The sequence below is a fragment of the Pongo abelii genome, chromosome 17 (assembly GCF_028885655.2).
Source record: "Pongo abelii isolate AG06213 chromosome 17, NHGRI_mPonAbe1-v2.0_pri, whole genome shotgun sequence".
Classification (NCBI taxonomy): Eukaryota; Metazoa; Chordata; class Mammalia; order Primates; family Hominidae; genus Pongo; species Pongo abelii.
Window position 1 is genome coordinate 72,476,163 of NC_072002.2, and position 26,655 is coordinate 72,502,817.

The window sequence follows — 26,655 nt, forward strand, 5'->3', positions numbered from 1 at the left end:
CGCACGCCTGTAGTCCCAGCTACTCGGGACGACCAGAATGAACGGCATTGTTCGTCTGTCTCTTCATTCTGATTCTGGCCAGCAAGGGGCGGCCTCCCCCTGCGGTCCTTGCTGTTTGGTCCCTGAGACCACTCAGCTTTGCGCTGAAGGTCGCTTCACCGGACCCCACTTCGCTCTACCAGGCGCAGGATGGGCGTCTCTGTTCTTTTAATGTGACGTCCCCCACAGGCCACCGTACCAGGCCGCCGGTCCGGGGTTAGGGCACTTGACGCCGGCGCCGCCATGTTGTCTCCGGGTCACTTCCGCGTTTCTGGCGCGTAGTCTTCCATTTCCTACTTGGTCCTGCTCGCGGCGCCGCGCCTCCGGGTGTTGGGGAGTTAGGGATGATGGGGAGTCCGGGGCTCGCCCTAGTCGCGGGGACACCGCCTTCCAGGAGCTGTCCCCAGGCAAACTCACAGACATCTTCAAAGAGCCTTCTTGGACATTCTGTTTTTTGCTCCTCAAAACAGGCTTCGGAAAGAGAACAGGCAAACATCACTGCGAGCGCCTCTAGGGCTCCTTTCCCTGTCCCAGGACCGGGAATCGGGGAGGGGTCCAAGCAGAGTTCACTTAGTTAACAAATCAATGAAGAGTTGGAAAATCTCAGTTATATTTTAAATGAGATCGAGGGCGGTGACTCACGCCTGTAATCCCAGCACTTTGGGAGGCCGAAGCGGAGGTGGAGGGTCGCTTGAGGCCAGGAGTTCGAGACCAGCCTAGGCAACATGGTGAGCCACCCCTGCCCCCACCCCTCTATAAAAAATACAAAAATTAGCCGGATTTATTGGCATGGGATTGTGGTCCCAGCTACTTAGGAGGCTGAGGTGGGAGGTCGCTTGAGCCATGGAGGTCGAGGCTGCACTGAGCTGTGATCACACCACTGCACTCCAGCCTGGGGCTACAGAGAGAGACCCTGTCTCTAATTAATAAATAAATTATAGATAGATGATAGATAGATGCAATAAAAAATTAAATTGGCTTGTAAATGGCAAACTAAAAGTGGAAATTATCATTACAATGAAAATATTAATTTGAGGAACCGAAAACTTAACTTTCCTTTTCCTGTAGTTAAGTTTAAGCACTTAGATTTGCTTCAGTGATTCCTAGGCTTCATGATTGCAAGCTGCTTGCTTGTAAGCACCTTGTCTGTCACTAAAAAAATTACAATTATTTTAAAGTCCCGCTGGATGCTCACTCTTTAAGGAGGGTGAACAATGGTAACTCCTGTACAGTTAGAGCTCTGAATCAAGCCAGATACGTTCCACAGATCACAGAACTCATTTTCTGGCTTGGTGAGCCTGGTCAAGTTTCTTAACCTTTCAAGTTTCTTAACCACAGATGTTTCAGTTATAAAGTGATAATAACCCTTCACTGGGAAGGTTATTGTGAGGATAATATGAGATCAAGTATACCAAAATATGCCTAACATGTACTTGACATCCAGTAAGCTTTCTGAATTAGGATATAAATGGCATTAATAGTTAATCATTGTTATTCTTTTGTTCCATGATATGCATGAATAACAACTTGAAGCCTTCAAACTGCTGAGAGCTGCTTGGTGTACCTTGTCTCTCAATTTGCCCTTCCCACTAAACCCGTCTTCCCTCAACAGTGGGCTTTCTGGTCAGCATTTCAGAATGTCTCAAACTGTAGGTCCTTCCCACAGCCCCAAATCTCAGCAAATGACCAGTCTCTTGCTTCAAGCTATTAAATGGATGCTGTCTGACAGCCCTCCCTTGAAACCTGCAAACTCTCGTGCTTTGGCATCCATCCTTTCCCTCTAGTGCAATGCAAGTCACATCCTCCCTCTGGCTAACCTCTCCACCCATCTTCTGGATTCCCCACACCTCTCCAATCTAATCTTCACACTCCAGCCAGGGCGAACACTTACAAATATAAACACAGTCATTTCATTCTCTATCTAGCAACCTTCTGTGGACTTCCTTTTGCTCTCAGGGTTCACCTCAACATCCTTACAGGCCTTCCAGGCTGTGTATGCTCTGGCTTACCACTGCTTCTTATTTTTATTTTATTTTTTATTCTTTTTTTTTTTTTTTGAGAGGGAGTTTTGCTCTTGTTGCCCAGGCTGGAGTGCAATGGAGCGATCTCGGCTCACCGCAACCTCCGCCTCCTAGGTTCAAGTGATTCTCCTGCCTCAGCCTCCCAAGTAGCTGGGACTACAGGCATGCGCCACCATGCCCAGCTAATTTTGTATTTTTAGTAGAGACAGGGCTTCTTTATGTTGGTCAGGCTGGTCTTGAACTCTTGACCTCAGGTGATCCGCCCGCCTCGGCCTCCCAAAGTGCTGGGATTACAGGCGTGAGCCACCACGCCCGACTATTTTTTATTTGTTATTTTGAGACAGGAGTGATCCTCCCACCTCAGCCTCAAAAGTAGCTGGGACTACAGGCACATACCATCACACCTGGCTAATTTTTCTTTTTTTTTTTTTTTGTAGAGACGGGGTTTGGGGGTTTTGCCCTGTTGCCCAGGTTGGTCTCGAACTCCTGGGCTCAAGGGATACGCCTACCTTAACCTCTCAAAGTGTTAGGATTACAGGTGTGAGCCACTGCGCCCAGCCCTATTGCTTTTTAAAGGTACAATTAACTTTAGCCCAGGCTAGCTTCTTCACTGAATTGATCTGGGTACGAAGTGGGATTTGGGATAGCTGTTAAGAAAGGTGAAGACAGAGTCAAATAGAGAAAAACATTTTCTCTGTAGAGGTGGGGAGACTTTCAGAGCAGAATTAATTGTGTCCTCTAAAAGCAATTAAGTCCTCTTAGTTTGAAGAACGATCATGTATCAGTTTATAGGAATTGAGACTTTTTTTTTTTTTTTTTGAGACAGTCTTTCTCTGTCCCCCAGGCTGGGGTGCAATGGCATGATCTCAGCTCACTGCAACCTCCACCTCCCAAATTCAAGCGATTCTCCTGCCTCAGCCTCCGAAGTACCTGGGATTACAGGCGCCTGCCACCAGGCCTGGCTAATTTTTGTATTTTTAGTAGAGGTGGGGTTTCACCATGTTGGCCAGGCTGGTCCTGAACTCCTGACCTCAAGTGATCCGCCTGCCTTGGTCCCCCAAAGTGCTGGGATTACAGGCATGAGCCACTGTGCCCGGCCGGAGTTGAGACTCCTAAGGGGTCTCGGGGGGGTCTCAGAAGCTCAGCTGATGATATCTTAATCAGGTTTGGGTTTTTTTTTTTCTGTTAGAACAGGTCATAAAAACACTTTCACCCCAAGCCATAAAATCCTATAAAATAGCTCAGTCTTTGACAAATTCAGTAAATATAAAAGAGCCCTTTTGAGTTTCTGTTTACTGAAGGTGTTTGCAGTGATAAAATCTTGATATAAGTTTTCTAGAATCTTGAACTTTCATAGCTCCTTTAGAAACAGTCCTTTGTGTTGTTTTTATTAAACTCTTCAATGAGCAAAGTTTTTATGTTGTTCACACAAAATTTAAATAAGCTGAATGTAGGTGGGAACCCCCAAATGGATGGTAACAGAAAACCTCCTATAGCATTTCCATAGACTGGTTTATTCATTATGCAGCTTGGCTCAGCAGAACCATTTTATAATGAAACTGCAAGATGACTCCCAGTGGGCAAATCAACCTCTATTCTAAAGGTTGATTCTTATCAACTGGGAGAATTGATTCCTGATGAGAAATGCTAGACTAAAAAACCCTCCCACGTTCACTTCACAAGCCAGATCCAATATCTTTAATCCTCTTATGGAAAAGAAACAAGGAGACATTTCAGGGCTTACAACAGCCTTCCAGAATAATTGCAACAGTCTCACAGCATCAGGGGCCAAAGGAATATTAACATCTTTCCAAATGGAAATCATAAACAGGTTATCTGGAGTGAGACAGTCTATATCTTAAACTTGGCCAGAGCACCTTGGATTTTTTTTTTTTTTTTTTTGACGGAGTCTTGCTCTGTTGCCCAGGCTGGAGTGCAGTGATGTAACCTTGGCTCACTGCAACCTCCGCCTCCTGGGTTCAAGTGATTTTCCTGCCTCAGCCTCCCCGTAGCTGGGACTACAGGCATGCGCCACACGCCTGGCTAATATTTTTGTACTTTTAGTAGAGACAGGGTATCACCATGTTGATCAGGCTGGTCTCCAACTCCTGACCTCAAATGATCCACCTACCTCAGCCTCTCAAAGTCCTGGGATTACAGGCGTGAGCCACCACGCCAGGCCAGCACCTTGGATTTTAACCACCATCCTAGATCAGGAAGTTTAAATTTTTCTCCATATTAAAATTTTCGTTCCTCATATTTATTGTTAATACATTACTATTTGATTAATACAAATTACTATTTGTTAATACAAATACATTCTATTTGATTCAGGTTTTGAAGCAAAATTCTGATAATTTTAAAACTATGAGAGTTATTTCTTTCTATGCATCTTATTGCTGAGGTCATCTTAGCTGATAATTAATTGGACAATATAGTGGTAAATCCATACTGGTCTTTGACTCCGAAAACATTCTTTCAAATTCCATTGGTGCTTTCCACTGTTTTGACACGACTTTAAGATGTTACCCAGACTCTTCTGAGGGCAAATAATATGTGTGTGCATATAAATGGCCTAACAAAACACACCACTCTGTCTATAGCCATGAACAGGAAGTCCCCATCTCTGGGCACTGCCAGTCACCCAAGAGGACAATGTGAAGAGCTGGGGTTGCTGCTCTAGGGAGAAGCTTGTGGGCTTGGGCGAGTTTCAGTTTGGGAGGCTTTGTGACTTAAGCAGGAAAAATATTAAATTACTCCCTTTGGCCTAAAAATCATTTCTATTTTTTATTGTTTAATTTTTGAAATAGAAAATGTATTCATATGGTTCAATATTTTTAAAGTATGAAAAGATAATTCAATATTTAAAAGTCTCACTACTCATGACCACTGTAGTCTCTTTTTTTTTTTTTGAGACGGAGCCTCACTCTGTCGCCCAGGCTGGAGTGCAGTGGCACAATCTCGGCTCACTGCAACCTCCACCTCCCGGGTTCAAGTGATTCTCTGCCTCAGCCTCCCGAGTAGCTGGGATTGCAGGCATCTGCCACCACGTCCAGCTAATTTTTGTATTTTTAGTAGAGACGGGGTTTCACCATGTTGGCCAGGCTGGTCTCAAACTCCTGACCTCGTGATCCACCCGCCTCAGCCTCCCAAAGTACTGGGATTACAGGCGTGAGCCACTGCACCCGCCCTACTAGTCTCTTTTATATCTAGAGATTCTTGTTGAAAATATGACTATATTCCTCTAAATCTACCTCCTTTATTCCTTCCCTTAAAATGGCTTTCTTTTTTTTAGGCATAAATAATATACAACAGCCTGGGCACTGTGGCTCATGCCTGTAATCCCAGCACTTTGGGAGGCTGAGGCAGGCAGATCGCCTGAGGTCAGGAGTTTAAGACCAGCCTGGCCAACCCGGTAAAACCCCATCTCTACTGAAAATACAAAAATTAGCTGGGCATGGTGGCGCATGCCTGTAATCCCAGCTACTCAGGAGGCTGAGGCAGGAGAATCTCTTGAACCCGGGAGGCGGAGGCTGCAGTGAGCCAAGATTGTGCCCCTGCACTCCAGCCTGGGCAACAGAGACCGCATCTCAAAAGGAAAAAAATATATATGACAAAGTGTACACATTTAAAATGTGCAATTTGATATGTTTTAATATATGTGTATACCTGTGAAACCATCACCACAATTGGGGTTAGGGAAAAAATCCATCACCCCAAAAGTTTTCTTTTTTTTTTTGAGACAGAGTCTTTCTCTGTTGCCCAGGGTGGAGTGCAGTGGCCTGATCTTGGCTCACTGCAAGCTCCGCTTCCCAGGTTCACGCCATTCTCCTGCCTCAACCTCCTGATTAGCTAGGACTACAGGCACCTGCCACCACGCTCGGCTAATTTTTTGTATTTTTAGTAGAGACAGGGTTTCATCGTGTTAGCCAGATGGTCTCGATCTCCTGACCTCGTGATCCACCCGCCTCGGCCTCGCAAAGTGCTAGGATTACAGGCGTGAGCCACCACGCCCGGCCTACCAAAAAGTTTTCTAATGTATTTCCCTAGTGACTAATGATGTTGAGCATCTTCTCATGTGCATTTTTGCCTTACCTGTATCTTCTCTGTTGAGGTATCTGTTCAGATCTTTTGTGAGGACAAGGTACGGGGTTCCAGGTAGGGATCCAAGTTCATTTTTTCGCATGTGGATATCAAATGTCCCGGCACCATTTACTGAGAAGGCCATCCTTTCTCTACCTCATCGCTTTTGTAACCTTGTTCAGTATCAGTTGTCCGTTGATGTATGGGTTTATTTATGTACTCTATTAGGTTCCATTGATCTATTTGCTCTCTTTAAGCCAATACTATGCTGTTTTGATTGCTATAGCTTTATAACAATTTTCTCTTTTTTGGCCCTAATTTCACATTTATTTTATTTTTAAAATTTTGACTTTTATTATAGATTAAAGGGTATATGTGCGCTTTGTTTCATGGGTAAATCGCATGACTCTGAGGCTTGAGGTCCCAGTGATCCTCTCCCCCAGGCAGTCAGCATGGTACTTAATAAGTGGTTCTTCAGCCCATGCTGGTAACAACTTTCAAAATCAAGTAGTGTTCTTCCTCCAACTTTGTTTTTCTTCTGCAGAGTTATTTTGACTATTTTAGATCCTTTGTATTTCCAGGTGAATTTTAGAATCAGCTTATCAATTTTTACCAAAAAAAAATCTCATGGGATTTCAATTGGAATTGCATTGACTCTACACATCAATTTAATCGCCTCCTCTTTCTTTTTATATGAAAGGTTGTCCCCATACACACAGTTCTGCACCTGGCTCTTCACACTCCACAGTGAATGGAGATCTTTCATTCTTCTCCCTTAGCTCCCATTATAGTTTCATTGTATCCTTTTGTTGGGATGGAACTTATTTCATTTAACTGTAGTTAAACTGATGGATTGCTAGCTTACTGCTGATATTTTGCTATTACAAACAGTGCTGCAGTATAATCACTGTACGTGTCATTTCCCTTGTGCGCAAATATATCTTCAGGATGAATTTGAGAAGTATGATTGCCAGGTCAAAGGGAATATACACTTAACATTTTAATGGCAAGGGCCAGGCGCGGTGGCTCACGCCTGTAATCTCAGCATTTTGGGAGGCTGAGGCGAGTGGATCACAAGATCAGGAGATCGAGACCATCCTGGCTAACACGGTGAAACCCCATCTCTACTGAAAAAAAATACAAAAAATTAGCCGAGTGTGGTGGCACGCGCCTGTAGTCCCAGCTACTCAGGAGGCTGAGGCAGGAGAATAGCTTGAACCTGGGAAGCAGAGGTTGCAGTGAGCTGAGATTGCGCCACTGCACTCCAGCCTAGGTGACAGAGCTAAACTCCATCTCAAAAAAAAAAAAAATTAATGGTTATGGCTAAATCCTTTCCTAGAGTTTCATTAATTTATATACTTTTCATTAATACATTAGAAGGCTTGTTTTGCCATAGCTTTAACAGTGCATTACCAAACTTTCTTGTTTTTGCCAAATTAATAGGTGAAGATGGCCTATCAAAATCATTTTGATTTTCACTTCTTTATTTCAGGTAAGTTTAAACATCGTTTCATGTGTTTAAGAGCCATTTGTATTTCTTTTTTGTTTGTTTTTTTTTGAGATGGAGTCTTGCTCTGTTGCCCAGGCTGGAGTGCAGTGGTGCGATCTCAGCTCACTGCAAGCTCCACCTTCTGGGTTCACGCGATTCTCCTGCCTCAGCCTCCTGAGTAGCTGGGACTACAGGCACCCGCCACCACACCCGGCTAATTTTTTGTATTTTTAGTAGAGATGGAGTTTCACTGTGTTAGCCAGGATGGTCTCGATCTCCTGACCTCGTGATCCACCCGCCTCAGTCTCCCAAAGTGTTAGGATTACAGGCGTGAGCCACTGCGCCCGGCTGTATTTCTTTTTTTTGAGACAGAGTCTGGCTGTGTTTCCCAGGCTGGAGTGCAGTGGTGCAGTCTCAACTCACTGCAGCCTCCACCTCCTAGGTTCAAGTGATTCTCCTGCCTCAGCCTCCCTAGTAGCTGGGACTACAGTTACACACCCAGCTAATTTTTGTATTTTTAATGGAGACGGGGTTTCACCATGTTGGCTTGGCTGGTCTCAAACTCCTGGCCTTAAGTGATATGCCCACCCTGGCCTCCGAAAGTGCTGGGATTACAGGGATGAGCCACCACACCCCGCTCCATTTGTATTTCTTTTTCTTTGACTTTTTTTTTCACAACCTTGGCTGCTATGGTCTGAAGGTTTGTGCCCCCTTAAAATCCATATGCTGAAATCCTAACCTCCAAGGTGATATTAGGAGGTGGAGATGTTCAGAGGTGATTAAATCAGGAGGGATTATGTCTTTATAAAATAGTCCTGAAGGAGCTTGTTGGCCCCTTCCACCATGTAAAGACACAGTCAAAAGGCACCATTTGTGAACCAGAAAGCATTTCCTCAGTAGGCACCAAATCTGTCAGCCTCTTGACCTAAGACTTCCTAGCTTCTGCCAGAACTGTGAGAAAAAAATTCTGTTGCTTATATAAACCACGCAGTTTGTGGTATTTTGTCATAGCAGCCTGAACTAAGACTTGCACACTTCTTCTCCATTTTGCCATTTGTCTTTGCTTATACCTTTTTTCTTTTTCTTTTTTTTTTTTTTTTGCCATAATGGAGGTTTTAAAAATATTTATGTATTTGAAATTACTAGCCTTTCCTTTGAGGCTTTAGATTTTTAGTCTTAATTAGAAAGTCTTTCCCCACTCCAGTATTTGAATTTCCTCGTGATTTTCTTCAAGTACTTTTGTGAGTGTTTTTTTCTTTTACATTTAAATCTCTTCATTATTTGGAGTCTATTCTACTACAGTGCACGATATCTAATTTGTTTCCCTGTTGTCTCAACACCATCTATTTAAAAGTCCATCTTTCCCCCCACCCACCTTTGATGCCACTTTATATAGTAAATGTTCATGTGTTTGAGTCTATTTCTGGATTTTTCTATTCTGTTCCATGGAATGTCTGTGTAATCATGCATCAGAACCACACTACTGAAACTGTTTTTCAAATTATAATATGGCATAATATCTGGTAGGAGTAGTCTCACCTCATTGCTTACGGTTTTCTGACATTAATTTTTCCATATGAACTTTAGAATCAGCCTATTACAGGAAACTTGGCATTTTTATGAGGATTATATGCCATTTTTAAGTTATTGTGGGAAGAATCAACCCTTTCTAGTGTGATTTTTTTTTCTTTTTTTCTTTGAGACAGAGTCTCACTTTGTCACCCAGGCTGGAGTGCAGTGATGCAATCTCAGCTTACCACAATCTCCGCCTCCTGGGTTCAAACGATTCTCCTGCCTCAGCCTCCCAAGTAGCTGGGACGACAGGTGCACGCCACCACGCATGGCTAATTTTTGTGTTTTTAGTAGAGATGGGGCTTCACCATGTTGGCCAGTCTGGTCTCCAACTCCTGACCTCAGGTGATCCGCCTGCCTCAGCCTGCTGGTATTACAGGATTACACGGTGGTGCCCGGCCTCAGTTTTGACGACTTTCCCTGATGACTAATGATGTTGAGCATCTTTTCATATGCTTATTGACCATTTATATCTCTTTTTTTTTTTGAGATGGAGTTTCTCTCTTGTTTTCCAGGCTACAGTACAGTGGCATGATCTCGGCTCACTGCAACCTCCACCTCCCAGGTTCAGGTGATTCTCCTGTCTTAGTTTCACGAGTAGGTGGGATTATAGGCACATGCCCCCATTCCCAGCTAATTTTTGTATTTTTAGTAGTGACGGGGTTTCATCATATTGGTCAGGCTGGTCTCCAACTCTTGACCTCAGGTGATCCGCCTCGGGCCTCCCAAAGTGTTGGGATTACAGGCGTGAGCCACCCATCGTGCCCGGCTATATCTCTTCTTTGGAGAAATATCTAATCAAGAAAATCATTTTTACTGTTTTTATTTTTTGGTTTGTTTGTTTTTTTCCTCTGAGATGGAGTTTCACTCTTGTTGCCCATCCTAGAGTACAATGGCACGATCTCGGCTCACTTCAACCTCCGCCTACCAGTGTGTCCGGAATCAGTGGGTTCTTGGTCTCACTGACTTCAAGAATGAAGCCGTGGACCCTCGCGGTGAGTGTTACAGTTCTTAAAGGTGGCGTGTCCAGAGTTTGTTCCTTCTGATATTCAGATGTGTTCGGAGTTTCTTCCTTCTGGTGGGTTCGTGGTCTCGCTGGCTTCAGGAGTGAAGCTGCAGACCTTCACGGTGAGTGTTACAGCTCTTAAGGTGGTGCATCTGGAGTTGTTCGTTCCTCCTGGTGGGTTCGTGGCCTCCCTAGCTTCAGGAGTGAAGCTGCAGACCTTCACAGTGAGTGTTACAGCTCATAAAGGCAGTGTGGACCCAAAGAGTGAGCAGTAACAAGATTTATTGCAAAGACAAAAGAACAAAGCTCCCACAGTGTGGAAAGGGACCCCAGTGGGTTGCCGCTGCTGGCGTGGGCAGCCTGCTTTTATTCTCTAATCTGGCCCTACCCACATCCTGCTGATTGGTCCATTTTACAGAGAGCCAATTGGTCTATTTTACAGAGAGCTGATTGGTCCGTTTTGACAGGGTGCTGATTGGTACGCTTACAATCCCTGAGCTAGACACAAAAGTTCTCCACATCCCCACTAGATTAGCTAGATACAGAGTGTCTACACAAAGGTTCTCCAAGTCCCCACCAGAGTAGCCAGATAGAGTGTCGATTGGTGCATTCACAAACCCTGAGCTAGACACAGGGTGCTGATTGGTGTGTTTACAAACCTTGAGCTAGATACAGAGTGCTGATTGGTGTATTTACAATCCCTTAGCTAGACATAAAGGTTCTCCAAGTCCCCACCAGACTCAGGAGCCCAGCTGGCTTTACCCAGTGGATCCTGCACCAGGGCTGCAGGTGGAGCTGTCTGCCAGTCCTGCGCCCTGCGCCACACTCCTCAGCCCTTGGGTGGTCGATGGGACTGGGCACTGTCGAGCAGGGGGCGGTGCTCGTAAGGGAGGCTTGGGCGGTGCAGGAGCCCACGGCGGGGGCGGGGAGGCTTAGGCATGGCAGGCTGAAGGTCCTGAGCCCTGCCCCATGGGGAGGCAGCTAAGGCCCAGGAACAGGTCGAGCACAGCAGGTGCTGGTCCAGGTGCTAAGCCCCTCACTGCCCGGGCGGCAGGGCCGGTCAGCCGCTGGAGTGCAGGGCCTCCGAGCCCTCACCCACCGGGAACTCGCACTGGCCCGCAAGCACTGCGTGCAGCCCCAGTTCCCACCCACGCCTCTCCCTCCACACCTCCCCGCAAGCTGAGGGAGCCGGCTCCGGCCTTGGCCAGCCCAGAAAGGGGCTCCCACAGTGCAAAGGTGGGCTGAAGGGCTCCTCAAGCGCGGCCAGATTAGGCACCAAGGCCCAGGAGGCACCGAGAACGAGCGAGGGCTGTGAGGGCTGCCAGCATGCTGTCACCTCTCACCAGGTTCAAGCGATTCTCCTGCCTCAGCCTCCCTAGTAGCTGGGATTACAGAGGTGCGCCACCACACTTGGCTAATTTTTATTTTTAGTAGAGATGGGGTTTCTTCATGTTGGTCAGACTGGTCTCGAACTCCCGGCCTCAGATGATCTGCCCGCCTGGGCCTCCCAAAGTGCTGGGATTACAGGTGTGAGCCACTGCACCCAGCCTTTACTGTATTTTTTAGCAGAAAGAAAATGATTGCATTACAGTGGTTATTTTTAAGGGCCCCAACCTCCACTTTGTCCTGAGATCTACACTGTGTTGTTTTCAGTGTTTTGACAGGCCTTTTTATTTTTATAAATGCCCCATAAATTGTAGTGCAGCCCTAACTTTCTAGCAGGACTTTTAGAAGCTGACAATTTTCCTAAGTTTCATTCACATCACATGAAGGCAGCAATTATTAAAATATATTTAGATTCCATTAGGGTACATTTTGCTATCACATTGAAGTCTCTCAAGAATCATTTTATTCCCATCAGATGTGGTTACTGAGCAGTTTCTAGTGCTGAACATGACTAAGAACCTTTAGGTGGTGCTCTTTGATTAAAAACATTTATCCCTCAAACAACTTAAATACAGTAGTATATTGCAGGAAGAAGTGACCTTTATTTTTTTAGGGATGGTCTCCCAGGTCTGCTCAATTTTTCTGCCATTTTTATTGCAGAGGCTAGTAATTTGCCCATCTCCTCCCAGCCCAAGCACCCCAAGACTGATACTTTTCTATCACCTGCTGCTAATTTTGCCTCCCAAAGAGTCTCCCATCTCTGACGCAGAGAGAACCTTCTTGGTGGGGTCACGGCTTCCCTTGCGTCCAAGAGCTGTCTGTCCCACAGCCTGGTCAGACTCCCACAGCCTGGTCAGACTCCCACAGCCTCGTCAGACTCCCACAGCCTCAAACCCCAGGTTTGCCACTCCCTTCCTCACTCACTCCTGTTTGCTCATTTTTCTGACAATGATTCATCATGTATTTCTAGGACTATCTGCTCACTTCCCACCCCTTACTTTTTTTGTTTTGTTTTTTGAGATGGAGTCTCGCTCTGTCACCCAGGCTGGAGTGCAGTGTCACAATCTCAGCCCACTGCAACCTCCACCTCCCAGGTTCAAGTGATTCTCCTGTCTCAGCTTCCCAAGTAGCTGGGATTACAGGTGTGCACCACCACGCCCGGCTGCTTTTTTTTATTCTTAGTAGAGATGGGGTTTCACCATGTTGGCCATGCTGGTCTCGAACTCCTAACCTCAGGTGACCCACCACCTTGGCCTCCCAAAGTGCTGGGATTACAGGTATGAGCCACCGTGTCCAGCCTCAGCCCTTCCTTTTGGTTGAGGGTTACCTTTCCTTTCATTCTGGCTAAAGAGTTGAGGTCAGTTGGAGAAACCCAGACTCAATCTTCCTTTTTTTTTTTTTTTTTTTTTTTGAGAGAGTCTCACTCCGTTGCCCAGGCTGGAGAACAGTAGCACAATCATGGCTCACTGCAACCTCTGCTTCCTGGGTTCCAGCAATTCTCCTGCCTCAGCCACCAGAGTAGCTGGGATTACAGGTGTGCACCACCTCACCCGGCTAATTTTTGTATTTTTAGTAGAGATGGGGTTTCGCCATGTTGGCCAGACTGGTCTCAAACTCCTGGCCTCAAGTGACCTGCCCACCTCAGCCTCCTAAAGTGCTGGGATTATAGGCATGAGTCACCATGCCCGGCTGATCTCCCTAAGTCTAAATCTTTACCCCTCTGTCTGTCTCTAAAGTCTGACCACCTTTTTAATTCTTTTAGAGACAGAGTCTTGCTCTCACCCAGGCTTCAGTACAGTGGCATAATCATAGCTCACTGCAGCCTCAAACTCCTGGGCTCAAGTGATCCTCCCACCTAAACCTCCCAAGCAGCAGAGACTACAGGCACATGCCACTACACTGAGATGTTTTTTTTTTTTTGAAAAGACAGAGTCTTGCTATGTTGCCCAGGCTGGTCTCAAACTCCTGGCCTCAAGTGATTCTCCTGCCTCAGCCTTCCAAAGTACTGGGATTACAGGTATGAGCCACAGTGCCTGGTCCTGATCACCTTTTCGCCATCACTTCTTCCCTAACACTTAGTTTCCCTGTCCCTGACTTTCTCACCACTAAAGGACCCCTGCATTCCTCTAGAAACCTTGTGGGACTAGATTCTTCTGTCACATATCCTATTCTTAAAAATAACAATAACAACAAAAGCCAATTTAAATGCTTTAGAAGATTATACTTTTCAAAGATTTTACTAAATCATTTTTTTAAACAAAATATACATTAAATCTCAGATTTACAGAATATAGAAATAATTTATCCAAAGAAATTTGCATTTTAAAATTGTTAATATTGCACCCAACAGTATGTCTTTGACACATTTGCATTGTCAATCTTTCCCACAATTTGTAAAAACAGGAGAGAAATCTGAAACTAACAGAATTACACAAGCTAACTTTTCTGTAAAAAAAGAAAAAACTTATAATTTTTTATTTACAAGTTAAGAAAAAGTTGTAAACGTTCAGGATTTTACTTCCATAGAATAAAAAGCCATACATTCTTTCATCATACCTAGAAAATGAACTATATACACATTGTGATTACCTCATAGGAATTCAACAGGACTGATATTGTGAACATTCACAGCCCAATGGTAAAAAACAGAATTATTGAACTATGGAAACTAGGTTTGTGAAAGACACAGAATGAGAAAAATGTCTGGAAAAAAATTACTTTTACCTCCTTGAGGAGTTTCCATAATTACCTAAAGTTATCTTCAAATTTAAAAGGACACACCATTCCCCAGTCTTAGGAATGTGGCTGCTGATAACCTTTTCTCTCGACATAAGACAAGTGAAAAAGAGTGAGGTCTCTGTTCAAGTCCCTTATAAAATACTTTACATATAGGCAGGCACAAAAGTTTGCTTTCCAAAAGAAAGCTTTGCAAAATATTCTGTAATTTATTACTGATATCCTCAGTTTTTAAAAACACCTTTTTTAAGCCCATAAATATTTAGATGCTTTAAAAAATGACAGTAGGGAATCAAATCATTTGGTACTATGGGAAGCTGCTAAAATAATATTTGATAGTAAAAGTATGTAATGTGCTATCTCACCTAGTAGTAAACCAAAAATAAACTGAAACTTTATGGAATCTGAAGTTATTTTCCTTGATTAAATAGAATTATTAAACCAATATGAGGAAACATGAAACCATGCAATCTACTATCAACTTTGAAAAAGTGATTGAACCACTTAGCTTTCAGATGATGAACACTGATAAGTCATTTGTCATTACTATAAATTTTAAAATCTGTTAATAAGATGGCCTATAGAGGGGAAAAAGGAGCTCTGGGAAATTATGCTAAAGATCACAGAAAGGAAAATGTAACTAATTTTATAATACAATACCATTTGAACTGAAATACAACATGCTTTTTAATACTATTGCCCTGGATGTTGAGACTGGATTAAAACATTCCCTTTCAACCATAATGTACATAACCAGTTGAATAATAGGACTTTTATTATTATTAAAAAAATTTGTTTGAGATGGAGTCTCACTCTGTTGCTCAGGCTGGAGTGCAGTGCCACGATCTCGGCTCACTGGAACCTCCACCTCCCAGGTTCAAGCGATTTCCAGCTAATTTTTGTATTTTTAGTAGAGATGTGGTTTCACCATGTTGGCCGGGCTGGTCTCCTGACCTCAAGTGATCCACCTGCCTTGGCCTCCTAAAGTGCTAGGATGACAGGCATGAGCCACTGTGCCCGGCCTATTTTTAAATTTTTCTTAAGACAGAGTCTTGCTCTGTCACCCAGGCTGGAGTGCAGTGGTGCAATCTTGGCTCACTGTAACCTCCATTTCCCAGGTTCAGGCGATTATCCCGCTTCAGCCTCTCAGATAGGTGGGATTACGGGTGCCTACCACCAAGCCCTGCTAATTTTTTAATTTGTGGTAGAGACAGGGTTTCACCATGTTGGCTGGGCTGGTCTCGAACTCCTGGCCTCAGGTGATCTCCCTCCTCAGCCTCCTAAAGTGCTGGGATTACAGACCTGAGCCACCACGCCCGGCCGAATAATAGGACTTTTAAAAGTCCTATTTCTTGCCTCTGCTGTTGTTTAATAGTCTAACCCAAGGAGTTTGTTACAAAGATTATTTATCGTCTTCAATATCTTTGTGACGAATGCAGTTCACACACACACACAAAGTCCTGAGAGTCTTTCATAAAAAAATAGACGTGCTTTGTGGCCGCATCCCGGCCTGGGGGTGAGGGATCAGCTGTCCCCGGTGCGCCTGTACTCCGCGGTGCCATCAGCCACGATGGCATCAAGCGGCGAGCGCTTCTTGCGGATGCTGCGCCCGGAGGAGATGAGGTCCGCGTAGCCCCGCTGGTGCGAGAAGGCGTAGGCCGAGCGCCGCGTTGACACGCCCCGGCGGAACACCTGCTGCCGTCGCTGCCACTGCTCCTCCGCCTTCAACCGCTTGCGATGCTTCTGGATCTGCAAGGGGGAGAGATGGGGAAGGATGAAGATAAGGTCCACACCAGGGAGGAGGCCTGGCCAGACGGTGGACAGAAATGAACACTAATGAACTCCCCTGACACCTGCCCCATTTTGATGCAGGCAGCTCTGTCCCCACTTTAGTATGTGTGTCTATGTGTGTCTACATCTTTTTTTTGTTTTTGAGACGGAGTCTTGCTCTGTCACCCAGACTTGAGTGCAATGGCGCGATCTTGGCTCACTGTAACCTCTGCCTCCCAGGTTCAAGCGATCCTCCTGCCTCAGGCTCCAGCCCCGGTAACTGGGGTTACAGGCACACACTGCCACACCCGTCTAATTTTTGTATTTTTAGTAGAGACAGAATTTCACCGTGTTGGCCAGGCTGGTCCTGACCTCCTGAATTCCTGACTTCAAGTGATCTGTCTGCCTCTGCCTGCAAAAGTTCTGGGATCAAAGGCGTGAGCCACAGTGCTTGGCTATATCTATTTATCTATAGATATATATATCGACATATATATATGATGATATAGATCTATATCCATCTCTCTATATCTATACATAGATTGATTGATCGATCGATCTACCTACCTACCTACCTGGAGATATATATTGAAGCCGAGGGAAGGTTATCTAACTTTTCCAAGGTCACACAGCTAGAAAATGCAAAGCCAAGATTCCCACTCGCCCGAAGCTAGTGCCCTTTTCTAGTTCAGACCAGATGGGTACAGTCAAAGAGAAAATTTAGTAGGGCCTCTTTCCTGGGTTGTTACTGCATACTGTTGGCACTGCAAAAGGGAGAACTGAGGGATACTGAAGGTTGCCTCACTAGCCTCTACTCTCTCCTTCTTTCTAATGGAAATTGATAGTATTCAGATCACCACCACCCCCACCCCTCACAGCCACATTTCTCATGGGTGGTGGGCAGGTTGATTTCCCTTGCTAAACTAGTCCAGAATGGGCAAGTGACCTAATTTTGGCACATGAGACCTGAGGGCACTGTACTGGGGCCCTTGGGTGAAAAGTTCCATGGCCCCTAAGGAGCTACAGAGTAGTCTCTTATCTCCCTCCGACACTGATAGGTCAGGATGTGATGCCCAGAACTGCTCTGGCCATCTTCCAGCATCCATATGAAGCTAATAATGAAGGTTTCTGAGAGAAGAGATGGCAAGAACCAGCCCAATCGTTTTTTGACAACATTAAATTGCTCAATCAACTGTGCCTGAAGCCTGCTAATGATGAATGATGACGCACTACTGTAGAGACATTTTGAGTCACAACTTTCTGTTCCTTGTAGCTCAAAGGATCCTGCTACAGAAGGTGACATTTTTCTTTAAATAAAGAAAAAAAACCCAATCTGATTTGTATGACAAAATGTTAACACTGTAATTGTTAAACTGAGGGGACAGATATATGGGGCTCATTCTATTCTCCCTTTTTTGTTTATGTTTGGTAATTTTTGTATTAAAAAGCAAGCACACTAAACTCCCAATTCCAAAAGACTTATTTGTGAGATAGAGTTAAAGAAAGAGAAGCAATCATGAAAAATCATTCTTACCAAACTTCCCATGAGCTTAGAATTTTGCAGGAAAGGTGCTGTTGGGAAACACTTTGGTTTCTGTGAGGGACAGAGTTGGGAGAGGACTATATTCTTTATACCTTATCACTTTCTGATGGCCAGATGGTCATTGACAGGAATCGGATGGCAACGACGGGCAGTAAGCACACAGCAACAGTCAGGATAATAGTTAACCAAATGTATGGCTGTCTCAGAGCGTTTGAAGCTGTGCCTGTAAAGAACATGGCAAATGCATCACTGTGGTCCCTTTTTCCTAAGAACATAGTTAATATTTCACCAGGTGTGGTGGCTCATGCCTGTAATCCTAACACTTTGAGAGGCCAAGGTGGGTGGATTGCCAGAGCTCAGGAGTTCGAGACCAGCCTGGGCAACATGGTGAAACCCTGTCTCTACTAAAATACAAAAAATCAGCCGGACATGGTGGTGTGCACCTGTAGTCCCAGCTACTCAGGAGACAGCAGAATTGCTTGAACCCAGAAGGCGTAGGTTGCAGTGAGCTAAGATCGTGCCACTGCACTCCAGCCCGGGTGATAAAGCAAAACTCTGTCTCAAAAAAAAAAAAAAAAAATTAAAAAGAACATAGTTAATCTTTCATAATCTATAAATAGATCTTTTATGGTAAAGTTTTACAACTGGATTGGCCTCCCCAAAATATCCATTATGGCTCAAAGAACAGACATTTTAAAATCAGACTAAGCAAAGCAAAATTGGGAAGGTAAATTATTTGAAACAAGGCAAATGTACATAAGTGAGCAAATAAGGGAAAAAAGCACATTTGTTGACATTGCATTGATTAAAAATGCAAAGTTAGGTGATCAAGACTTCTGACTTTTTTTTGAGATAGGGTCTCACTCTGTTACCCAGGTTGGAGTGCAGTGGTGTGATCATGGCTCACTGCAGCCTCAACTTCCTGGGCTCAAGTGTCCTCCTACCTTAGCCTCCTGAATAGCTGGGACTACAGGTGTGCGCCACCATGCTTGGCTAATTTTTGTATTTTTTGTAGAAATGGGGTTTCACCATGTTGCCCAGGCTGGTCTCAAACTCCTGAGCTCAAGTGGCCTCCCAAAGTGCTGGGATTACAGCCATGAGCCACGGCACCTGGCCTTCTGAATTTAAGGATTTATAAAAGCACTTTTCAGCCAGGTGGTGGCTCACACCTGTAATCCCAGCACTTTTGGAGGCCGAGGTGGGCGGATCACCTGAGGTGGGGAGTTCAAGACCAGCCTGGCTAACATGGTGAAACTCTGTCTCTACTAAAAATACAAAATTAGCTGGGTGTGGTGGTGCATGCCTGTAATCCCAGCTACTCGGGAGGCTGAGGCATGAGAATCACTTGAACCTGGGAGGCAGAGGTTGCAGTGAGCCAAGATCGTGCCATTGTATTCCAGCCTGGGGAACAGTGAGAATCCATCTCAAAAAAAAAAAAAAAGCACTTTTCAATTTTAGTTCTGGTTTGAAACTCCAAATAATAAAAGCTATAGCACTGCCAGGCCGGGCGCGGTGGCTCACGCCTGTAATCCCAGCACTATGGGAGGCCGAGGTGGGCAGATCACCTGAGATCAGGAGTTCAAGACCAGCCTGGCCAATATGGTGAAACCCTGTCTTTACAAAAATACAAAAATTAGCCGGGGATGATGGCAGGTGCCTGTAGTCCCAGCTACTCTGGAGGCTGAGGTGAGAGAATTGCCTGAACCTGGGAGGTGGAGGTGGTAGTGAGCCAAGATTACGTCACTGCACTCCCAGCCTGGGTGACAGAGCGAGACTCTGTCTCAAAAAAAAAAAAAAAAAAAAAAAAGCTAGCACTACTAGTACCTGGTGTTTTATACAGATCATGTCATTTGATCAGTTCTGAGAGATGGGTATTAACCCTGTGTCACATAAGTAAATTGTGTTGTGCAGAAGTTAAAAAATTTGCCCAAGCTAGCAAAACCAACCATGGCAATGCCTGAATTAAAACCTCCTTCTGCCTGACTGGAGCCGTGCTTTTCCACTGCAATTTTTTTTCTGAATTTTTATGTCAGATGAAGTAATAATTCAATAATACAATCACATAATCATAGACACAACCCAATTTTCAAAATCGAATGACCGTCTTCCAGAGCCACGTTTCTCATCATGTTTTCTGTACTTACACTCTCAGTTTGTAAAAACAATGGTCTTGATTTTTTTAAATGTGGTTTTTACCCTGCTAAGTGTATATGAGATTAAAAAACTCCCTATGGAAATATGCTAAGTAACTGGGTTACTAATATTTTAAAACACATAGTAAAGAAAAACACAATCACAAAAAAAAATGAGCTGAATCCCAAGAAGGAAAGGGTTACCACAGCAACGGACTTTTACAACTCAACAACTGGTCATAAAAATCTGAATCTTTTATAGGGAAACTAGTTTTGTTATTGTTGTTGTTTTTTTTTTTTTTGAGACGGAGTCTTGCTCTGTCGCCCAGGCTGGAGTGCAGTGGCGTGATCTCAGCTCACTGCAAGCTCTGCCTCCTGGGTTCACGCCATTCTCCTGCCTCAGCCTCCTGAGTAGCTGGGACTACAGGTGCCTGCCGCCTCAGCCTCCTGAGTAGCTGGGACTACAGGTGCCTGCCACCACGCCTGGCTAATTCTTTCTATTTTTTAGTAGATACAGGGTTTCATCATGTTAGCCAGGATGGTCTCAATCTCCTGACCTCGTGATCTGCCTGCCTTGGCCTCCCAGAGTGCTGGGATTACAGGGGTGAGCCACCACGCCCAGCCAGGGAAACTAGTTTATGGGGATTGTTTTTCATTGTGAGTCCAAGCTCTCTATTCAAAATAAGAAGCTCATGAATTCTAGTTCATAATTATTTGTTATTAATATTTTATATTCATATTTATAATATTTATATCAGTTCAAATTCATTCTAGCATTTGTCAATGTGTCATATATTTTATGCAATTGTAATCACTGGTCACATAACTATTTTGTTTTCTATCGATTTACTTATTGTTCTACACACATATTTCTTATTTGTCTCTTTTTTGTTACTTTATTATTACTTTTTTAAGAGGCGGGGTCTCGCTATGTTGCCCAGGCTGGTCTTGAACACCTAGGCTCAAGTGATCCTCCTGTCTCGGCCTCCCAAACTGCTGGGAATATAGGGGTGAGCCACTGTGCCTGCCCTGCACACATATTTCTAATAATGTTGACCACTTTTGAATTCTAGAATTTCATCATATTGGTATTTCATGGTATGATTAGCTAATTTAATAATATTCTTAGGTCTTGGGTTATTTCCATTTTTTCCTCTTTTTTACAATTAGAAATGTTATGGTGGTGCCATCTGTACAAATTAGCTTTGCCAAAACTTGGTGTGTTTTATTATCTCCGGATACTTTCCCCAAGTAGAAATACCTGGCCAAAATATGTAAAAAGTTTTATAATCCCTTACGTATTTTCAGATGTTTGGAAAAATTAAAATATATTGCAGTGTTACTAGCAATACTTGTATACTCACTTTTCCAAACACCTACCAATACTAGGTTTTGTGGTTTTTTCTTTTAAGAAAGGGTCTCACTCTGTCACCCAGGCTGGGGTGGCATAATCATGGCTCTCTACAGCCTCAATCTGCCAGGCTCAAGCAATCCTTCCCACCTCAGCCTCCTGAGGAGCTGGGATCACCAGCGTGTACCACCATGCCCAGTTAATTTTTTTTCAATTTTTTCTTTTCTTTCTTTTTTTTTTTTTTTTTTTTTTGTAGAGACGAGGTCTCCCTATGTTGCCTAGGCTTAAGAGATCCTCCTGCATTGGCCTTCCAAAGTGCTGGGATTACAGGCGTGAGCTACCACATCTAGCCCCAGTATTAGGTTTTATGGGAAAGAAAGAATAGGCTTTTATCTAGCCTTTTAAGTCTTAAGTTATCTAATTCAACACACGTACAGTGCTATTGTAAAGCTATTTTAATTTGTCTTCCGCCCATCATGTTATGCCTTTTCAACCCACCATCACCATTTAATTTCCAGACAGGACATTAATTTTCACTAGCAATAATAATTTTGTTGTGCTTTGTTTTTTTTTTTTTGAGACAGGGTCCCGCTGTGTCACCTGGGCTAGAGTACAGCAGTGCCATCACGACTCACTGTAACCTCAACATCCCAGGTCAAGCAATCCTCCCACTTCAGCCTCTCCAGTAGCTAGAACTACAGGCATGTGCCACCATGCTTGGCTAATTTTTTTGTATTTTTTGTAGAGATAGGGTTTAGCCATGTTGTCCAGGCTGGTCTTGAACTGCTGGGCTCAAGCAATCCACTTGCCTCGGCCTCCCAAAGTGCTGGGATTACAGGTGTGAGCCACTGCGCCCGGCCATTCCACCTTGTATATTTTATTACTTAACAGAAGTTATGTCAAAATCTAAACTAATGACATTTGTCTGTACATTTATTTTTGGAATTTGGAAATACCAACCTGTAAATTGAAATGCAGATGGAAAGAGAACATGTATTCCAGCACTATGAAAGTCAAACATGATGCCAAAATAAAGTGCAATGCTTCCAAAAATTGAAAAAGCATTCACAAAAGTCCAATAAGAAGTATCCAAGCCAATCTGTTGGGAAACCAGAGAAAAACAGAGCACTAATTTTGGGGAGTTAGCAAGAAATAAAGGATCTAACAATCCTGAAAACAGAATTCAGCAAGTTAGGCATGATGTGGCTTGAATACTGAACCAGAAACTAAACCATCCTCGACTCAGGCAAGAAATAGAAAATGTGCTTGGTATAAGAGATGAAAATAGCATTTATATTTTGTAAGTGGCACAGGTGCAGTGGGAGTCAGGAGGATGTGCACGCCACCCTATATACAGAAATATAAGTAGGTACCAATAGACACTGAATACGGCCAATGCAAGCCACGTACCTGGAAATTGACTGTTATTACAAGAGCAGAGGCAATGGTGACGGCAAAAGACTGGTAGTCGGAAGGTGCCTCTCCGTCCTGCCCTACGGTTTGCAGATAAGCTCCAAGAGGTATGAAGAAGAGGATCATCGATGTTAGGACCCCATGCAACAAGCTTACAAAGAATCTCTTATAGTTGAATAGTAAGTCTCTTTGTCCCACTATGTATAACCCAGGGAATCGGAGGCTCAGTTTGTCACTCACATCCTTAAGGAGAAAACAAAATGATAGTATTTTATTCATCAGGTCAAAGAAGTCAGAGATATGTTATAATTAATATCTCACAAAAAGTTGCAGCCTGCTGTTAAATTTTAGGAAGGCAAAAACTGAACAAGATAATCGATCAATCCTGCAATATTTGTGGTGTGCAGAGCTCAACCTCATTGCTTAGACCACCATTACTTAATATTTAATTCAGAGAAGGGCTAGGTATAAGTTTATTACTTTGCTACTTATGGAAAGAAAACAAATTAGTAATGTCAAAAAATATGTAGGGAGGCTATTTTTACCTCCTGAGTGAATATATATTGTTGCAAATCCTTTGGGGAAAAATTTTCTCATACAAGTTGATGAGTTAATTGTAAATTATTACTTTTTAGTCTTTATAGCGCTTCTTTCTTTTTAAGAATTGGTATTAGAGAAAAATATACACTAGCTACATAAATTTTGGAAAGGATTTAAACTGACTTTAAAATGAGTAAATTATATTGTAGAGACATATTAGACTGTCAGGTGCCTTTTTTTTCCTTTCCTTTTTTTTTTTTTTTTTTTTTTGGAGACAGGGTCTCACTTTGTTGCCCAGCCCAGAGTGCAGTGGCACAAACATGACTCACTGCAGCTTCAACCTTCCAGGCTCAAGTGATCCTCCCACCTCATCCTCCCAAGTAGCTGGGACTTCACAGGTATGCACTACCATGCCTACAATTTTTAAATTTTTCTGTAGAGATGGGGTCTCCCTATGTTGCCAGGGCTGGTCTCAAACTCCTGACCTCAAGCAATTTGCCTGCCTCAGCCTCCGAAAGTGCTGGGATTACAGGCATGATCCACCATGCCCTGCCTTCAGGTATCTTCATAGTAAGCTCTTACTGTCTAAAAGGAACATAACAAATACCTGTGCCAATGAATTCAACCCAGTCACAGAAATCCTCTTTTCTCTCTCTCTTTTTTTTTTTTTTTTTTTTGTCTTAGAGATGGGGTCTCACTTTGTTGCCCAGGCTAGACTTGAACACCTGGGCTCAAGTCATACTCCTGCATCAGCCTCCCAAGTAGCTGGGACTACAGAAAAATCCTCTTTCCTTATTACAAAACAAGAAGCATAGCCGTGACCCTTGATGCCTGACAACAGAATTATAATAGGGTTTGATCAGAAAGAAGTAAACACCAGAAGAATGCATTGAAACGTTTGCTTGGGACTTCTCTAACGCGTTCTCATCTGTCCAGAAGTGCCCCTGCTCGTGCGAGGCTCCTACCTGGTCGAGCAGCCCCATGAGGAGCACAGGCAGGCTGGTGTACAGCACGTTGTAGAGGGTGATGAACCAGTCCTCGTATGCAGTCTGTGAGGGGATGACAGAGGCTCCACGTCACCAACAAAGACACATGCCAGCCTAGTTAGCACATACTCATCTGCTTCCTTTATTTAACATTTTGTTTTAATAGAGATGGGGTCTTGCTATGTTGCCTAGGCTGGCCTCAAACTTCTGGCTTTAAGCAATTTCTCCATCTCAGCCTCCCAAAGTGTTGGGATTATAGGCAAAAGTCTATGCGCCTGGCCTGTTATCACTATTCTTTTTTTTTTTTTTTTTTTTTTTTTTCTGAGACAGAGTCTCACTCTGTCGCCCAGGCTGGGGTACAGTGGCCTGATCTTGGCTCATTGTACCTGCTGCCTCCCAGGTTCAAGCGATTCTTCTGCCTCAGCCTCCCAAGTAGCTGGGATTACAGGCACACACCACTATGTCTGGCTAATTTTTGTGTATTTTGTTGAGATGGGGTTTCACCATGTTGGCCAGGTTGGTCTCCAACTCTTGACCTCAGGTGATCTTCCCACCTCGGCCTCCCAAAGCGCTGGGATTACAGGCATGAACCACTGCACCCAGCCCTGTTTTCACTACTCTTAATGGCAAGGTAACATGAAAAAATAACCAAAGATAAAGACAAAAACATACAAGCAAATCCCCTGGTTTTTTTTTTTGTTTTTTTTTTTTTTGAGACAAAGTCTTGCCCAGGCTGGAGTGCAATGGCAAAATCTCGGCTCACCGCAACCTCTGCCTCCCGGGTTCAAGCGATTCTCCTGCCTCAGCCTCCCAAGTAGCTGGGATTACAGGTGCCTGCCACCACACCTGGCTAATTTTTGTATTTTTAGTAGAGACCAGGTTTCACCATGTTGGCCAGACTGATCTCGAACTCCTGACCTCAGGAGATCCACCTGCCTCAGCCTCCCAACGTGCTGGGATTACAGGTGTGAGCCACCATGTCCGGCCAAATCCCCTCCTTTCTAAGGCAAAATGTTTTTACGGCACCAGAAACATTTAGAGAAGTCATGATCATTCTTATTTATGCCCCAACTGTAAGGAGACACAGCCCCAAAACTACAAATATAGAAGAAGTAAATTGTTTTTTCAGAACTAGATTTTTATTCATTTAAGAGCTCTACTTAGTAAATAACAATAATAACAACATTACATTACCTGCGCAGAGTAGCCATTGAAGAAGGAGTACCAGAAATGAACCAAAGTAAAGGCAAAGTTTTTGTAAAAGAAGTATCGTAGGAACTTGCACATCCTTATATAAGACCATCGGCCATGCACCAGCAGTAGCCTCTGCAGATATCGGAACTGAGCGAAGGAATAGTCACTCGACATGACAGCTTGCATTCCTTCTTGTCCACTTATTCCAACACCAATGTGGGCAGCTATAGGGCAGAGGGAGAAAACACTGTGGATCATAAGCCGATTGTGAGGCAAAACATCAGTTGATAAAAATGGTTCCATCACAAACAAAAAACCAAAACAGACATTGATGGAACAATAATACAGAAGCTCTTGCTCACCATCCCTCACCCCCAGATCTTGAACTCAACTCAAAGTCAAAGTTACAAGTTGCTAAACAGAGCACACAGTAGGGCCTCCATAAATATTTGGGAAAGGATCTCATGTGGGTGGCGAATTCCATTTGGATTATCTGCCCAGATCACAGTCATCCCTTCTACCCACAGGGTGAGCCCCAGGCACCCATGTGTACACTGTGTCCTTGCCTCTTTGGCAACAGCTGTGTCAGTCATGGGCAGATATGTAATTTGTGGTAGATACTACAAATCGGCTCCCCCAACTTCATTCCACCCTTGTTCTAATTAGAGAGGTGGGAAAGGAAATAAAAACCCTACATTTTCCAGACTCCCTTGCAGCTAGGCTCTTTGTAAATTAGGTTCCACTGTTTAGATCCACTTATGAGTTGGAAGCAGAAGTGAATCAGAGCCCAGCATCCCTTCCTCTTTTGGCATTTCTGCAGCAGAGCTCATATCTACTTTTCAGCTACCTGGATGTTGACAGGCAACTATAAAGGCTTCTTAATTAGAAGCTCTTTAGAGGAACCTCTTACCACTTACCAGAAGAGTAGAAGCTCTTCTGGTAAGTGACCCAGCCTAGAACCTGCTTCTGTAGACCATCCAGAGCTTTTGAAAGTACCTAGTCCCCTGTATTAATCTTTTCTTGCTTAAATACCAACTGGGGTCTGTTTCCTGTGCTAAACCCTGACTGACAGAAAACCCAAGCTGAGCCAGTCTCTCTCTTGATATTCTGGAATTAGAAGTCAGTTATTTTGTGTCTAGAATTTTAAGGTCTAAATTCTTGAGGTAAGAAATAGTTATATTTCTTTCTCTCTTTTTTTTTTTTTTTTTTTTGAGATGAAATCTCACTCTGTCACCCAGGCTGCAGTGCAATGGCGCAGTCTTGGCTCACTGCAACCTCTGCCTCCTGGGTTCAAGCAATACTCGTGCCTCAGCCTCCCGAGTAGCTGGGATTACAGATGTGTGCCACCACACCCAGCTAATTTTTGTAGAGACAAGGTTTCACCATGTTGTCCA

The 26,655-nt window shown here is 43.9% G+C and overlaps 1 protein-coding gene and 1 long non-coding RNA gene across 10 annotated transcripts in view; one reads left to right on the forward strand and one right to left on the reverse strand.

Annotated features, from left to right (window-relative positions):
* The first annotated feature begins 318 nt into the window (after positions 1 to 318).
* On the forward strand, positions 319 to 22,094 carry LOC129051602 (uncharacterized). 2 transcript variants are annotated; one of them, XR_010137595.1, is made up of 5 exons: positions 319 to 767; positions 7,587 to 7,635; positions 9,720 to 9,775; positions 10,091 to 10,199; positions 21,713 to 22,094. It is a non-coding gene; the product is annotated as an uncharacterized LOC129051602 (long non-coding RNA). The 2 variants fall into 2 exon arrangements; XR_010137594.1 differs by lacking the exon at positions 319 to 767 and having other exon boundaries at positions 7,388 to 7,635.
* The window catches only part of ATP8B1 (ATPase phospholipid transporting 8B1), a 155,658-nt gene continuing 142,799 nt past the window's right edge, over positions 13,797 to 26,655 (reverse strand). For all 8 annotated transcript variants that reach the window (XM_063716917.1, XM_024235977.3, XM_024235976.3 and 5 more), the window contains 6 exons: positions 25,262 to 25,485; positions 24,047 to 24,130; positions 22,539 to 22,784; positions 22,089 to 22,227; positions 17,738 to 17,868; positions 13,797 to 16,081 (listed from right to left, as the gene is read on the reverse strand). In XM_063716917.1, the coding sequence (XP_063572987.1) occupies positions 15,857 to 16,081; positions 17,738 to 17,868; positions 22,089 to 22,227; positions 22,539 to 22,784; positions 24,047 to 24,130; positions 25,262 to 25,485 (1,049 nt within the window). In that variant the 3' untranslated portion in view covers positions 13,797 to 15,856. The remainder of the gene's footprint in view (positions 16,082 to 17,737; positions 17,869 to 22,088; positions 22,228 to 22,538; positions 22,785 to 24,046; positions 24,131 to 25,261; positions 25,486 to 26,655) is intronic.